Source organism: Salminus brasiliensis, chromosome 9, assembly GCF_030463535.1.
Source record: "Salminus brasiliensis chromosome 9, fSalBra1.hap2, whole genome shotgun sequence".
Taxonomy (NCBI): domain Eukaryota; kingdom Metazoa; phylum Chordata; class Actinopteri; order Characiformes; family Bryconidae; genus Salminus; species Salminus brasiliensis.
Window position 1 is genome coordinate 18394798 of NC_132886.1, and position 14498 is coordinate 18409295.

Here is a 14498-nt window from a genome sequence, read left to right on the forward strand (position 1 = left end):
TTTGTTCCCGTGTTTGTATTATTTACAAAAAAAGGCGAAATTTCACACAAAAGACTTGACAAACATTAACAAGGCTTGTGTTAAATACAATACAGCATTGGATTAAGAAACTGACAGTCTATTCTGTAATCAGTGCAGAGGGAAAACACGGATGTTTGCGGTTTATTTTTTAAAACTGGAACAATTCAAGTGTCGCTGTACTGTTTGATTGATTGGGTAAAATGCCATACAGTCTGCAGAACTTAGTGTTAAAACTGGACCAGATCAGCTGGGTACGCTAGCAAATACACTCTTAAAAATAGAGGTGCTTTAAAAGGTTCTTTAAGCGATGTTACAGAATAACCAATTTTGATTGTAATAGAGATGTGTCAGTGTGAAGAACCTCAAGTGAAGGTTCTTTATATTTTGCAGAGGTTCTTTACACTCACACATCACTTTTACAAACATGGTTCTTTATGGAACCAGGAAAAGTGGAAAATGGAAGTGGCATCGCTCAAAGAACCACTTACAGAGGAGCCATGTTTGGTTCTATAAAGAACCATGTTTTTAGTGGAGATGTGTGAGTGTGAAGAACCTTTAAATAAGAAAAAAATACACAGTTCTTTATAGAACCAACAGTGGTTCTTTTATGGTATTGCTCAAATAACCATTTGAAGATAAACCACTTTTGGTTCCCCAATGAGCCAAATTTGAAATCGAGACAAGAGAGTAAAGACCCTAAAGATGTTAAAAGGTTCATCACACTCTCTTTTCACATTTCTATTACAAGCATCTTTATGAAACCAATAGTGGTTCTTCTGTGGCTCTTTTATTTTTAAGAGTGTAAATGTGGGAGTAAAGAGGGAAAGTGTGTGTGTTTGTGTGTGTGTGTGTGTGTAGTGCGAGTTGTTGAAGAGTATGACAGAGGTAAGTGATTCTATTTGTGTGTGTGAGTGAGAAAGCTAGAGAGAGATAGAGAAATAAAGAGTGTGTATGTGTACCGCGTTGTGACTCCGTGGGAGTGGCACTATTAGTATTGCAAAATTGTCTCTATATGTGTGGGTGTGTGTGCTCTACATGTTGTGCTGCTGAGTGGGAGTGTGTAAGGAGAGCAGTCTCTCTGCATGCTCAAGGCACTCAGCTATCCTCTTCTTCACCGCATCCCTCTGCTGAGCATCCACCTCTCCTACAGATGGAGAGAAGGTATTACTGTTCATGTCCTTGTAACAAACAAAGCCGAATATGTGAACAATCATCCAGTTCAGTTCATACATTCCATCTCAGATTCCATCTAAGATTGTGCCAAAACTAAGGATTTTTCATGGCTTCCTTTAATGTTCAAGAAATTCCATGCTACCTTCTTTGGATCCTATCCCTTCACATCATCAATTTTAATTAAAAAAGATTAAAGCAAAAAAGAAAATCCTTCATGCAACTATGCAAAAATTTTAATCTGTGCTCTCACACATTTCTAGGTGTGATTTTTTTAAAGTTACAATTCACAGATTTATATAAATGTAGGAATATTACAAAATATTTTACAGAAGTCAATGTGAAAACTGACTGAAAGAAAATTTCATTCTTGCTGTTCCGCAAGTCAGGAACCTTTAGTCCTTCGCAGGGTAAATAACTTAAGTTCAAAGATAACATATTGTATAATCTGACATAAAACGTACCTACTCCAGTTAACTACCCTGATGTGGCAATTTATTAGAATCACTTGTTGATTTAAAGTGAAACATTATTCTTAATGTAGTTACATTTATACACAGCTAACATTTCAGCTCAGTTCAGCGGTTAAACTCAACATTTAAGGTGCAATTTGCCCTGAAGGGACAATTATTTAAATATTCATGACAAAAAAGTAGTTGGGCTCAGCTCTGAAATATGCATGATTGCATTAATTAAATTGAAGTTTGTGCTTGAATATTTCATGGAAATCCATGTTATGATCAGGCAGGCTCCAGGTGGATTGGCATGATATGGTCATTTAAAAACTTTATAATAAATAAAAAAATATTTTTACTTTAGCTATTAGCACAGACCTGACTGTGAGTTTGGCATTGATGATCAAATGTCAGCTGCAAGGTCAGCAGGGGCTACTTAGAGAAAAGTCTAAGAGAGTTAAAGAGATTCATTTGTTTGATATTGGAGTAAATGAGTCAGATAACCTTGAGTCTGATCTTTGCAATAAATTTTGTGCTTTTAATCTGTTCTCTTTTATTGCTACTACAGTAATGAACTCACAGATATGCAGTTTTTTGCTTGTTGGTCAGGGCTGTATGGATTTAGTAAATGTTCACATCCTAGTGAGACCTATTCACACTGACATACGTGCGTCACTTACAAATATGAATGTGAACCATCAAAGCAAAAATGGCCTCCACAAAAAATCAGGACTGATCAGGCTTAATACGAATGTATCTCTACTCGAAAGCCATGGAAGGACTTTCATACTGATTTTAAGCTGACTTTACATCAGAAGTTCTTTACAGTAGTGAAACCTATCCACAACTCAGCTTTACATCTCTATCCCTGCCTCTTCCTTACCTTGCACTCCTTTCATAAGGATGTCCACTGCCGTTCTGTAGTTCAGTATTGCTGCACTGTACTCTCCTTCTTTCTCTCTCTCCTGGGCTGCGGTCAGCTCCATGGCTGCCTGGGACACATAGCCATCATCCCCTTCACACCCAGAAGCATCGGGATGTGTCACTTTTAGGGACAGGAGCTCAGAAAGGTCAGGAGGTCCACATGACTGATCTGGAAGACAGGACGAAAGAAATGAGCACACAAAACTACAGAACAGCTGGCTGTTACAAAGGAGTACAGGCGGGAAGGAAAGATGTTTGGTGGGTAGTACATACCTTCTTTAGCACATGGATCGAAGATGGCAAGGTCTTCGAGTGAGAGAGGGGGCGGAGCCCTGTCTACTGGCTCCTCCAACACACCGTCAAAGAGTGCATCAAACTCCTCTGATTGGTCAACGGGAGAAGCAGGGGGTTCGGGGCAGGCAACTTGAATAACAAAAAAAAGGACAATGAGTGAGTCAGTCAATTAGCCTTATAGAGCAAAACTAGTATTTATATCCCATTTTCTTTCTCAAATCCTTTGCCAATGCCTTAATTATCAGTCTGGTCTGATACCATGCCAATATGTGTGTTTGTATAAATAAACATGTACAAATAAAGATGTACAGCTAATTAATACTAAAGTAAAATCACTTTATTTTATTAAATAATTTAAATATTACATAGCATTCTGGACTGATTTGTTCTGTTTGGTATCCCACTTTTTTAAGGGATCACTTTATATGTTGTTTAATATCTTATAATCCTCAATAATCACTGTAAAAGTACAATCTTCATATGTATAATACTTTATTTTTGACCCTATTTTTTATATGTTATTTATTTATTCTATTCCATTTATATGTTTAGGCGTTTTTAGTGTTGTCTAATATGTCCTCTTGTCTAGTGTAATCTTTTTGGGTTATATTTGCACATTGGAGCCTGGAGAAACACAATCTCGTTTAGCTATGAACTCCTGTATTGTCTAAAACAAAGTTCACTTTGACCTTAACTTAAATCCCAGTTCTCCTTTATTCAGCTCCCAGTTACTTTAAAGCACTGCAGGGAAATCCCTTCATGTGTGATGTGTGTGTATAGTGGTACACTCTCTGAACTGCTATCTTTTGTTTTTCTTGTCGACTACTGATGTGAAATAACTATTTATAGAATTATGAATGTGCTATGATCTGGTTGTCTGTAACATGTGTGAATTAGTCTGTTCCTCTCGGTTTTAAATCCAAAGAAATATGTATAATATTGCCGCTGATAAGAACATTTCTACCATAGTTTCATTTCTAACCAACCATAATTCAAGAGTAGGGACATGACAGCAGTGTATTTCTCCCATATGTATTGGAGAAATGTCAGAAAATTCCACTATAAAACAGTTACACACTGAAAATTCTGAACTGCTCTGTTTCCCTCTAAAAATGCTCTTCACTGTGACAGGCTGTGAATAAGTTCCGTTAATGGTGCCTCAAGGACGCCAGAGGGTGCTCTGCTAGACTGGTGAAAACAAAGAATTGGAACAAAATCAGACTTATCTAATCAAACTAGCGGAGACCCAATCCAATAAAATATGCCTGGATCAGCTCCACTGAAGTGGGAGCTCAGGACTAAAAACTAGTCCAGTAGCAAAAGCAGAGTAGGGAACACTGCACTGGCAAGCACATCATGCTATATACGAACACCAATCATTGGGCAAGGCTCCTACACTCACTTGCCTATTTAACATGATTAAAGGTCTAAGTTTTAGGGAAAAAAGGGCATTTGCAAAATGTGGTAAATATACATACTGATAAACTATTTTTGCAACAAGAAAACATGTCATATTTAGTTTCCCTATGTTATGTTCAGCAAGATGCCACACTGAAATCCAAAAATATATAAGAGGGCTAATTTACATACTAAGACATAAATAGATTAATACGGAGAAATGGCCTTTTGCAATTGATGACTAGCCCATTCTCTATGTGCAATAGCCTACAAAAATATTAAGAAATAGAAATAATAGAAAATACTGCTCAGTCTAAAAGACTGTTTGAATGCAAATTTGGTATGCAGGTTGCCAGCTTTAAACCAGATAAACTAGAAAGGTAACTGCACCTGTGATAGGCTGTTCTGTGTGGATAATCTGTTGTGCTTCCTCTTCCTCTCTCTCTTCTACTGGGCTGCTCTCCATGTCACTGAGAGCCTCCACTGCCACCTCAGTCTCATGCAGATCTTTTTCTCCTAGACTGGACTCCAGTTCCTGAGCCTGGATCGGGTCTTCTGTTCCTGCCTCCTCTTCTGCTCCTAGTCTAGTGCCCCCCTTGGGTAAGGGGATAAGAGGTGGAGGTAGAGGACTGGAGGAGGAAATTGAGGATGGCTCTAATGGCCTTCTCACCTCTCCTCCCTGAGAAAGGATGCGAGGAAAAAAGAGAATTAGCATAGCTATAATAGCTATAGGTATTACAGGTGAGTGGATGTTGACCCATGTTCTTTTACTGATAAACAGCAGGTCTGTATAATATTTTTAGAGATACACAATATCACAATCATATCAGTATAGGCAGGTGATTGCTTAAAAAAATGTTTAGCATCAGATATTAAGATTTGACTGATGTTTGCTGATGTATTTACATGCAGAACATTTAAGTGATACTGAACTACTGCACAGTGTTCATTGTATTGCAGTAGTAGCCCTAAAGATGTACAGTCATATGAAAAAAATAGGACACCCCATGAACATCTTGTGGTCTGCTCTTGGGCTGAACCTGCTTGGATGGCCTGACCTTTATGTGTAAATGATATGTTGTATATATAACACCCTATAACATTATATATTTAACACCATCAGAGAGCTCTTTGGATCTCGTCATGGTAATACCACTCACTTCAACAATCAAGACCAAACCTAATGTTTGAGGTTTAAATAAGAAGCCTTCCTAACAATGCTTTGATCATATACAGCTGATGTGCTGCACCGGATTCTAATTTTCGCCATTTGAAGTAGTAATAAATGTTGGGGTGTTCTAACCTTGTCCTCACAAGAAAATTGCTACATTTTACAAATGTACTTAAAAGTACATTTTCTTTAGTTGTATTTGTTTAGTTATATTACCTCCATCTCTCAATATTGTTCAAATGAAGATTAGATGTTAACATGTTTAAATATGTTCAAAAAGACATAGGGGCGCCCCAGTTTTTTCACCAGACAATTCTTGTTATAATTGTAAATATATGTCATATTTATTTGTAATGCTATTCCATAAATATGTAACTTCTGCTTTTTATAAATGTTGATGTATCTGTTTCAATATTAGCAACTTGATAAATATTGGATTTCCGAATCAGCCCACAATTTTCTAATTAGTGTACCCCTAATATTTTTACAAAAACTACTCTGTGTCATCTTTTGGGCAAAGAGTTGTTATTAAATATCCACCTCAATATAAGTAGATCTTCCACCTTTCTATCACACTTGAACATGATTAGGGGTTGATAACAAACTTTAGCACATCGAAAGGCAGGGCTTAGTGAGGCGTGAAAAGGGGAGAACAGAGCCAGACGGAGGCTTTTCTGTTTCATACGTCACTGTGGCAACCACCTGTTTTAACAAGCAGTATGTGTGCAAAAATGTTTTTTGACTTAATTAATAAAGTGTTTTTTGAGCCCACAAACTAATCTGAGCACTTAGCCCCTTTTACTAGTGGTTAATGTTGCAATAACTAACTTTGTTATCTTAGTGAATGCTTTTAGGATATGTTAATGCTCTGCCTCTGGTAGATCTATCATGAAAAATGAGAAAAGTATAAGAGAGAAAAAGCATTCTGAACATTCTGAAAAAGATTATATCTTTAAGCTGCTGACTCATAGTGAGCCAAACAGGTGTGTATGGGTACAAAAGTGTGTAAACATGTAGGACTGACCCTGAAGAATTCTTTGAGCTGCGGGCTGTTGTACAGCGCCGGGATGTTTGTAGTAAAGAGCAGCATGGCTTCTGCTGCCTTTCTTCTCTCCTCAATCACAGACTCATCAAACCGACCTAAAAGAGTGAGAGAGAGAGAATGATAGAGATAAAAAAATTCACAGAACTTAATTATTAAATAAAAGGTTCCACATACTAGTATTAGAACTAAGCCCCGGTGACTACAGGTTACAGCTCATTTAAAGGAATTATTTGGTTTTGATAGGTCACTATTGATACTCTTTCCGGAGGGGTGTTCCTGCCCTCCCTCAATTGGTTTTACAGCATGCCCAAAGGGAGCATCCTGACTCAAGGCCAAAGGAAGCTCTCTCGCTCTTTCTCTCTTTTGCTATACTCACTTTGTTCTTTTCATTACTCACTATCTACCAGATTTTATGTAGGTAATATACAGCTAGTATTCAGGTGTTATTTATATACTATATGTCCAAATATTTGTGGACACCCCACAAATTAATTGATGCGTTCAGCTACTTAAAGTTGTGCCCATTGCTGATGTGTAATGTGCACTGACTCAGCTTGTCTAGTTCCTGTAAAAACATACTGCCAATAGAATAATACTCCATGGAGATAAACATGAACCTATTTGCACCATGTTTAATGGCAGGTGTGGGCTAGAGGGGTATAAAGCCCTGACCACTGAGCTGTGGAGCAGTGGAACTGTGTTCTATGGAATGATGGTGCTCTGTCCAATACTTTTGGGGTGAGCTGAGAAGTTGGGGATGAGGTGGGGTGGTGATCATCCAACAGTCTGACTTCACTAACATGCTTGTTGCTGAATGCAATGAAATCCTCACAGCAATGCTCCACAATCCAGCAAAAAGCCTTCTATGGACAGTTACTCCAACTCTTTTTTAATACCCTTGATTTCATGTACAATCTATGGATTAGCTTCATTACTGCTGTAGTATGTAATTCAGGTTATTATGTACCATTTTCATATCCATCTTTGTGACCTTGAAGTTTAACCTACTGGTTTGCATTGTTTATTATTTTAAACTGTAATTAAAAATCTAATTCAATGCTAACTCCTAATGTGTTTTTTGGGTATCCATGTTTGTAGTTATTGTATAGTAAACATTACTCATATAGTTTAACCTTATGGAGTCAGTTTAAATCAATACATATCCACACACATGGGATAAGCTTCGCTGGTCCCAGTAACCGTTTATGGGTCAGGCTCCTGGGGTAGGGACATACAGGAAGACAAAACCCTACATACCAAACAACTGTGCTCTGGGAAAAGGAGGGAACTCTTCTTGTCTTCTGAACAGATTCCTGTGGGTGTAAGCCAGCTCTCCATGCAGCTTTTTCATCTCTGTGTACCGTCTCCATACTACTATCTGACAACAAAAACAACACACCACTCTATTTCTGTGCCACTTCAAACTGTGCTACTACGTCAAGCAATGTTGATTAATAACTCATCCACATTGGTGCTTTAGAAATACTAAAGCCCTATTCACATGTACAAATCCAGTCAATTCCAATGAACTGCACCATAGCCGTAAGATCTGTACATTATGTTGAAGAGACATATGAGCAAGTTAGTGTAGAAATTCTATCAGCCATTACTTAATCAACATCTCTTAATCAACATCTCTTAATCAACACAGTGTGACATTGGTTACTTTCACAGCCAGGAGACACATTCAAAAATGAGTGTCCAGCATCAGATAATTCTCACTGACTGAGTTTCTGTAGCCAACTGACTGGACAGAATCACAACCCACCTCTTTCACATCCTCTGGTCGCTTCTTTGACACAAACTGTCAGGAGAAGGTGTGGGAGAAAGGGAAGAAGAGCAGAACTGAAACATTACTGCAGAAGTAAATTATTGGACATGATTTTATTTTATTTTATTATTTTAATAAATAAATTCATGGAGAATGGACCCGCAGAAATGCTCCAAATTCAAATGAAACAAAAACATTTTGAATAAATTTACATTACAAAAGCTCTCTCATATAAAGTGTGAGTATTTTGAACGTCTTTTTTAATTTTTGTATAGCAACAGTAAGACTCTTTCAGTGTGTGTTGTATAAAATTAGGGCATTGCACAGATCTGTATAGAGTGACGTTCACATTGTACAGATATTCAGTCTGTCAGCCTGAACAGTTTTCCTCCTGAGGGCAAAGTCCTACAACTTCACAAGAAATCTATTCAAATATCAATCTAAACCATTGTGGCAGGAGGTGGGCAGTTTAAAAACCCACCCAATGAGCACAAAGCCAGATCACGGGGGTCTCTTCTCATGCCCCGTGTCACGAGTTTTATTGAGTCACCCTTGCGAACAATGGCCCATTAATAACACTACACCGGGGTGCAGAGGGACACATTGACCATCACACTGTATTTCTTTATGGCCACTTAGTGAATACAGACATACCTCACATATACAAGCAAGAAACGAAGATCATTCAAGTTAGACGTAATGTCAAATGAATCTACTGAAAACAAAGTAACGCTTGCAAACGTATAAATGAAATAACATTAACGTCTGACCCATCAGAAATGAAACACTGTCATCACATTGTTGTCTGATTACTGAGCCTCAATAAGGTAGCTAACAGACAGGTGGCAGTTAAGGCTTAAGTCTGGTTTCTACTAACCCTCGCCGTTACTTTATATTCCGTGTGGCCTTTCTCGTGTGTGCGTGGATCTGTAACGGCGAAGAAACGGTAGTACTCTTCTTTCTTAGTCTTTCGAGCCATTATGAAAGGTTACAATAAATAAATTATACAAGCAACAAAGTCCCATCTGCTCTTCAGGCTTCAAACCTGAAACCAGTGTTTGGGCTTCATTGACAGCTTCTTCCTGCTTAGTGACGTAATCATGATGCGTCATCGGCAGCCAACGCATTCATTCGGTATTTTAATACAGAATTAATTATTGTTTTAAACTAATTATAATTAAATAATTTTGCAATACAGACTTTAAAAAACGTATGTTTAATATCTTTAATACCTCTTAAAGTCTCAAGTACATTAAATACACATTTTAAAAAGGCATGGTCATTTGAGATTTGCTCACTGGAACATACGCTGTTAAGTGTATTCGTTTCGTATTCGTTTATTTATTTATTTATTTATTTATTTAAGTAAGAATTAAGTGTTTTAAGTGTCGTGTACAGATCAAACTAGTTTTGCGGGCATGCTTCGTCACTAACTTTTATTATGTGCGTTGCGCAGTGTTTCCGGCAACATGGAAGAGGTGGTGACGGACGTCGTCGCTCCAGAAGATTTGAAGGTAAATACGTGTTTAACAAACCTTTCACAAGCAGTAACTTAAATGACAGTCTCTTAAATCTTGAAGCAAGTTTTCTGTGTTTGTTCGACAACGAACTGAGCGCCTGAACTGGATTCTGAGACATTGGTAGATCGCTAGATAGCAGGTAGAGCTAGAAGGCTACATTACATCATCGTTGGTTAGCTAGCTAGCTACGTCCTTTACGTCGATGACAGGCACTGTATCGATTAGTTCATATTGCCTTTAAGATTTGATATTAAAATCAAATCACTTTTATTGTCATTACATTAGCTAACACAGCTGTAAAGTTGAGAGGGGGAAATCTTGGGAACACAATCCCTCAGCACAGTAAAAACACGGTGTATTAACTATAACATACAGATTATATAACTAACAACATTCACTATACATACACGACTGTACCAGCTATAGATGTACAATCTGTATAATATAGTGCTTTAGATATTATACATGGCTATTTACATATAGGCCCTTACAGGACATGAATTGTTCAAGTAGTTGTGAAGAGATGAGTAGGCTGAGAAAGTCCCTTGTGAAACATTTATGGGACGCCACCACAAAGTCATGTTTACTGGTACCGAAACTTACATTTTCTGATGTGCCCCGGCTTTCCGAGTTGCAGGCGTATGAATTAAAAAGCCGATGGAAGTCTTTTTAATGGCTGATTCCCCTCCACACGCCAAAAATGCTTGCGACTGAAAAAAAGTAGCTACCTGCTACTCATGCTTCTACCTCCATTGCTCATCTAATGCACATACCCTGTTCTTTGTTTTATAGCAGCAGTGCCATATGTTTTTGCTCTCTTTTTGATACAGAAAAACAGAACTAAAAAATAAGTAATTAAATAAACTGGAGGTTCTTACTGTGACTCTAGTTTAGATATAGTGGAGGATGTATGTGTAAGTGCATAAACACTGTAATTCCACATTTGTCTACATTTGTATTTATTATTGTTTAGATATGTTAATTGGACAGTTAAATTAATATTATTATTGCTGTAATAATAATATTATTATAATAAAGTTAAACCAACCTATTAAAGTTGAGTTTAGTCTCAGTGATTGACCCATGCGTGCTAAAAAAAACGGCACATTCACACTGAAACTGCTGTGGGATTGAATCATATCTGTTAAGGACTGATGTGCAAATGTCAGGTTGTAATGAGAAACACCACAATTAGATGATGAGAAACCAGTTGTTTTATTAAGTACTGATACCAAGACAGTATGACTGGATGAAGACGTTGAGGTAGTAGATGAACATATGATGAATGATTTTGAAAGCTGTAACGCATCCCGTCTTGGAACGTGGAAAACTGTCTCACATGCAGCTTTGGCAGGTGGTAGGAAATCAGGAAATAAATTCCTGAATCCTTATATCCTGCCTACTTCCTGCTATGGGAGTTGGAGTTTTGTGTGTTTTTTGACCCTAGGCTGGGATTTTTTAACAATATCTCTCCTATTGATGTTTGTGTAATGTATACTAATATATAGTGCTTTGTATCTGAAGTACATTCAACTTAAACTTGTTCACTCTACAAAACTTGACTTAATGGGCAACGGGTTACTTAAGTTTTTTTTTAAGCTGACAGTGCAGGATATGCCCAGCTGTTTGAAGTGCTTCTTCATCTGGACATATGGCAAATACAATCACATAAATTATTATAAATCAACATTATGACACCCTGATAAGATAAGCTAAGTCAAAAGTAACAGCACACAGACCGCTACCACTGCCACAGTACACTCAGTCCAACTACAAACATCCGGTTATTAAAAATGGGAACCTTTGTCCCCTTAGACTCCGCTCATTTTTCCACCTAGCTCATGGATTTAATGTAGCTTGAGCTCATAATTCATAATTCACAATTAATTTTTGATCTCTTACTATTTGAATTGACACTCTTGCATATGGCATTGCTCATATAAACATTAATGCTTTGTATTAAGAGTGTGTAGCTAACTTTATAGTGCAGATTAATTACATAAGACCATTGGGGTGTGTTTCATAGCAGATGTTTTAACTTGCTGTTTAAGATGCTGATTTTCTTTCTTTCTTTTTTTAACAGAAATTTGAGAAGAAATACAACGCTGAACAGGTGAAAGGACCTGTGTCCAAAGAAACCAAATTTGAGTATGCATGGTGTTTGATCAGGAGTAAATACACTAACGACATTAGAAAAGGCATACAGCTCTTGGAGGGTAAGTGGTTCATTTAGACAACACCAAGAACCTGAGTTGGAACATCTGTACAGCTCCTGTAAACTCAACATTTTTGTAGAATCATTCAGTAGGACTCATTTGTTATAGAGACAACATTGACAATATACTGTGTGTTCATCCTGTGTTCATTTCACTGATGCAGAGCTGTTGCAAAAAAGCTCCAAAGAAGACCAGAGGGACTTCCTGTTCTATTTGGCTGTTGCAAACTACAGACTCAAGGTGACGAACAGTTCTGTTTTCATTTAATTGAACTGACTTTACAAATAAGTCTTTCATCACAGAATTGCAGTCAGGAGACAGTGTTGAACAACCTGCTTTAGTGGAGTGGAATAATATCTAATGGCCTTATTGGTTTTTCTTATCTGTCTTTCTTTTCTTTTCTCAGGAATATGAAAGAGCTCTTAAGTACATTCGCATTCTACTCAAAAATGAACCAGGAAATAAACAGGCCATCGAAATGGAGAAGCTCATCAACCAGGCGCTAAAGAAAGGTGCCATATGTCTGTTGGAGCTTACTTTATGTAGAGTATGATGAAGTAGTGGGTACCCGACTTCTGGTGATCTACCTTCATATATTTTTCATACTTTCATAAAAATAAAATTTTAACTACTAGTGAAAGAAGTAAACAAGTTTTAAACATTCATCCACCCTACAGAATGACGTAAAGCTTTGGATAGAGAACATTAAGCAATGAATATCAGATAATAAAGAGTACAAGAGAGGACAACAAAGGACAGAAGTGCAATAAAAAGGTGTGTGTAGTGTAGAAAAGTGTGCTACCTTCAGAGCATTTAGTTCAAATAGAGAAAGTACCTTTCTATTGGTGGCTCTTTAAAGAAGTGTAACCTACACACAGTGTAAATGTTTAGAACCAATTTATTTTAATCATAAATCCAATCTTAGAACAATATACACACCTTCATGTGTGCTTTTACAGCAAATCTCACAGGGAAGTGAATCTGGTATTCGTTTATGAGACATAAGGGTAAATTAGTCTTTCATTATTTGCGTTTGTGACTTTTGTTATCACACTTATAAGAGTTATGGTAGGGAAGTATTGGAAGTATATCACAAGGAAGAAGGAAATCACTGTAACATCGCGGTCAGAACATAACAGGATAAGGAAAAACTATTCAATAATGAATTCTGTTGAAAATATGAAATTAATTTATCATGAAAATATGACACATTTATGAAGAAATTTGCTGATTTTACAATTGTGCCATGAAGTGAAACTCTTGAGGAAAGATTTTGTTGACAGCGGCATTACATTAAAATGCAGGACGTGGAAGAGAACCGTTGTCGACATTTGTTTTCTTGTGTTTTTCAGATGGCCTGGTTGGCATGGCAATTGTTGGGGGCATTGGTTTGGGTGTGGCAGGAATAGCAGGACTGATCGGGATGGCAGTTGCCAAATCGTCAAAATCCCAAGGAAACGGCGGGGCACTATCTTGATATGCCGACTACTCCAAAAAAAAAAAAAAGTGCTGGTTAACAACAGCAGAGACTTGTTTATCATAATTTAATCACAGGTTACAGCAGGTAAACTAAGGAAGTGGTCTGACTTGGCACTATGTTATATATTTGTCTCGGTTATGTTTTTCCTCTCATTTTTTCTTGTTCTGATTATTGACCTTGCTTTAACAATGTTTTATCTTTTTTTTGTTGCACCAGCCAATTTGATTTGGGTGAAAAGTATGCATGATTTATACCTTTTTCATTACACCTTTGGAAAAACTAGGGATTCCTAATGCTAGGGTTAGCAGATCTTTATACACAGTTATTATAGAGTAAAACCTTAATACAGGTGTTACGTTTCTGAATTTTACACAATGTACTATATACAATACAAAATTCTGCAACATTGCCTCTGTTCTGACAAGTCTGTTTCTTACCATGTTTTATATAATAGAACTCTTATAATAAGGCAAAATAATGAGGAGAAGGCCAAAATCCAACTGCTTTTGCAAGCACTTTGATTGTGTTCAGAGTATGATTGTAACATGCCTGTATGTGTGTGTGTGTCATATTGTTGTCTGTGTACTGTTATGTTTACTTGGCTTCTCTGGTTTAACTAACAACAATTGTTGTAGAAGTAAAAAACATAATAGGAGTAGTATAAAGTTTAGACTGGTGTAAATAACATTCCATATTGCATGTCCCTTACATCAGCAGTTCTGCTACAGTTCATGTAGGAGGTACACAACCCAGAAACCACTGGGCACAAAGCTGTGGATTTTTACATTTTATTTTACAATGCTAAAATGTTTGTATGTGGTAGTTCTTTTTTCAAGTTCAAATTACAAATTCAGAATATGAACATGATTTTTTGAAATATACAGTTAATTGTTACTTAAAGCAGTAAATAGTAAATACCTACTACATTAAAATACAATGGACTACAGCAAGTATCCCTGGTGGGGCTGTACCTGTGAAATGGTTCAAGCATGAAGTGGTCGGTGTGGTGCAACAGATAACACCACTGCTGGCC

General features: G+C 37.1%; 2 protein-coding genes across 3 annotated transcripts; one reads left to right on the plus strand and one right to left on the minus strand.

Annotated features, from left to right (window-relative positions):
• snx15 (sorting nexin 15) lies at positions 1–10499 on the minus strand. Of its 2 annotated transcripts, none has more exons than XM_072687650.1 (8): positions 10373–10499; positions 8247–8282; positions 7736–7856; positions 6458–6573; positions 4653–4941; positions 2844–2993; positions 2530–2739; positions 1–1165 (listed from the first exon to the last, which is right to left on the minus strand). In XM_072687650.1, the coding sequence occupies exons 3-8, from the start codon at positions 7827–7829 to the stop codon at positions 1053–1055; spliced, it is 972 nt and encodes a 323-aa protein (XP_072543751.1). In that variant the 5' UTR covers positions 7830–7856; positions 8247–8282; positions 10373–10499; the 3' UTR covers positions 1–1052. The 2 variants fall into 2 exon arrangements, with proteins under 2 accessions (XP_072543751.1, XP_072543750.1); XM_072687649.1 differs by lacking the exon at positions 10373–10499 and adding an exon at positions 9127–9321.
• fis1 (fission, mitochondrial 1) lies at positions 9706–13874 on the plus strand. Its single transcript, XM_072687652.1, has 5 exons — positions 9706–9763; positions 11853–11985; positions 12149–12225; positions 12392–12497; positions 13338–13874. Exons 1-5 carry the CDS (start codon positions 9719–9721, stop codon positions 13460–13462), a joined length of 486 nt encoding a protein of 161 aa, XP_072543753.1. The 5' UTR covers positions 9706–9718; the 3' UTR covers positions 13463–13874.
• Positions 13875–14498: the final 624 nt, after the last annotated feature.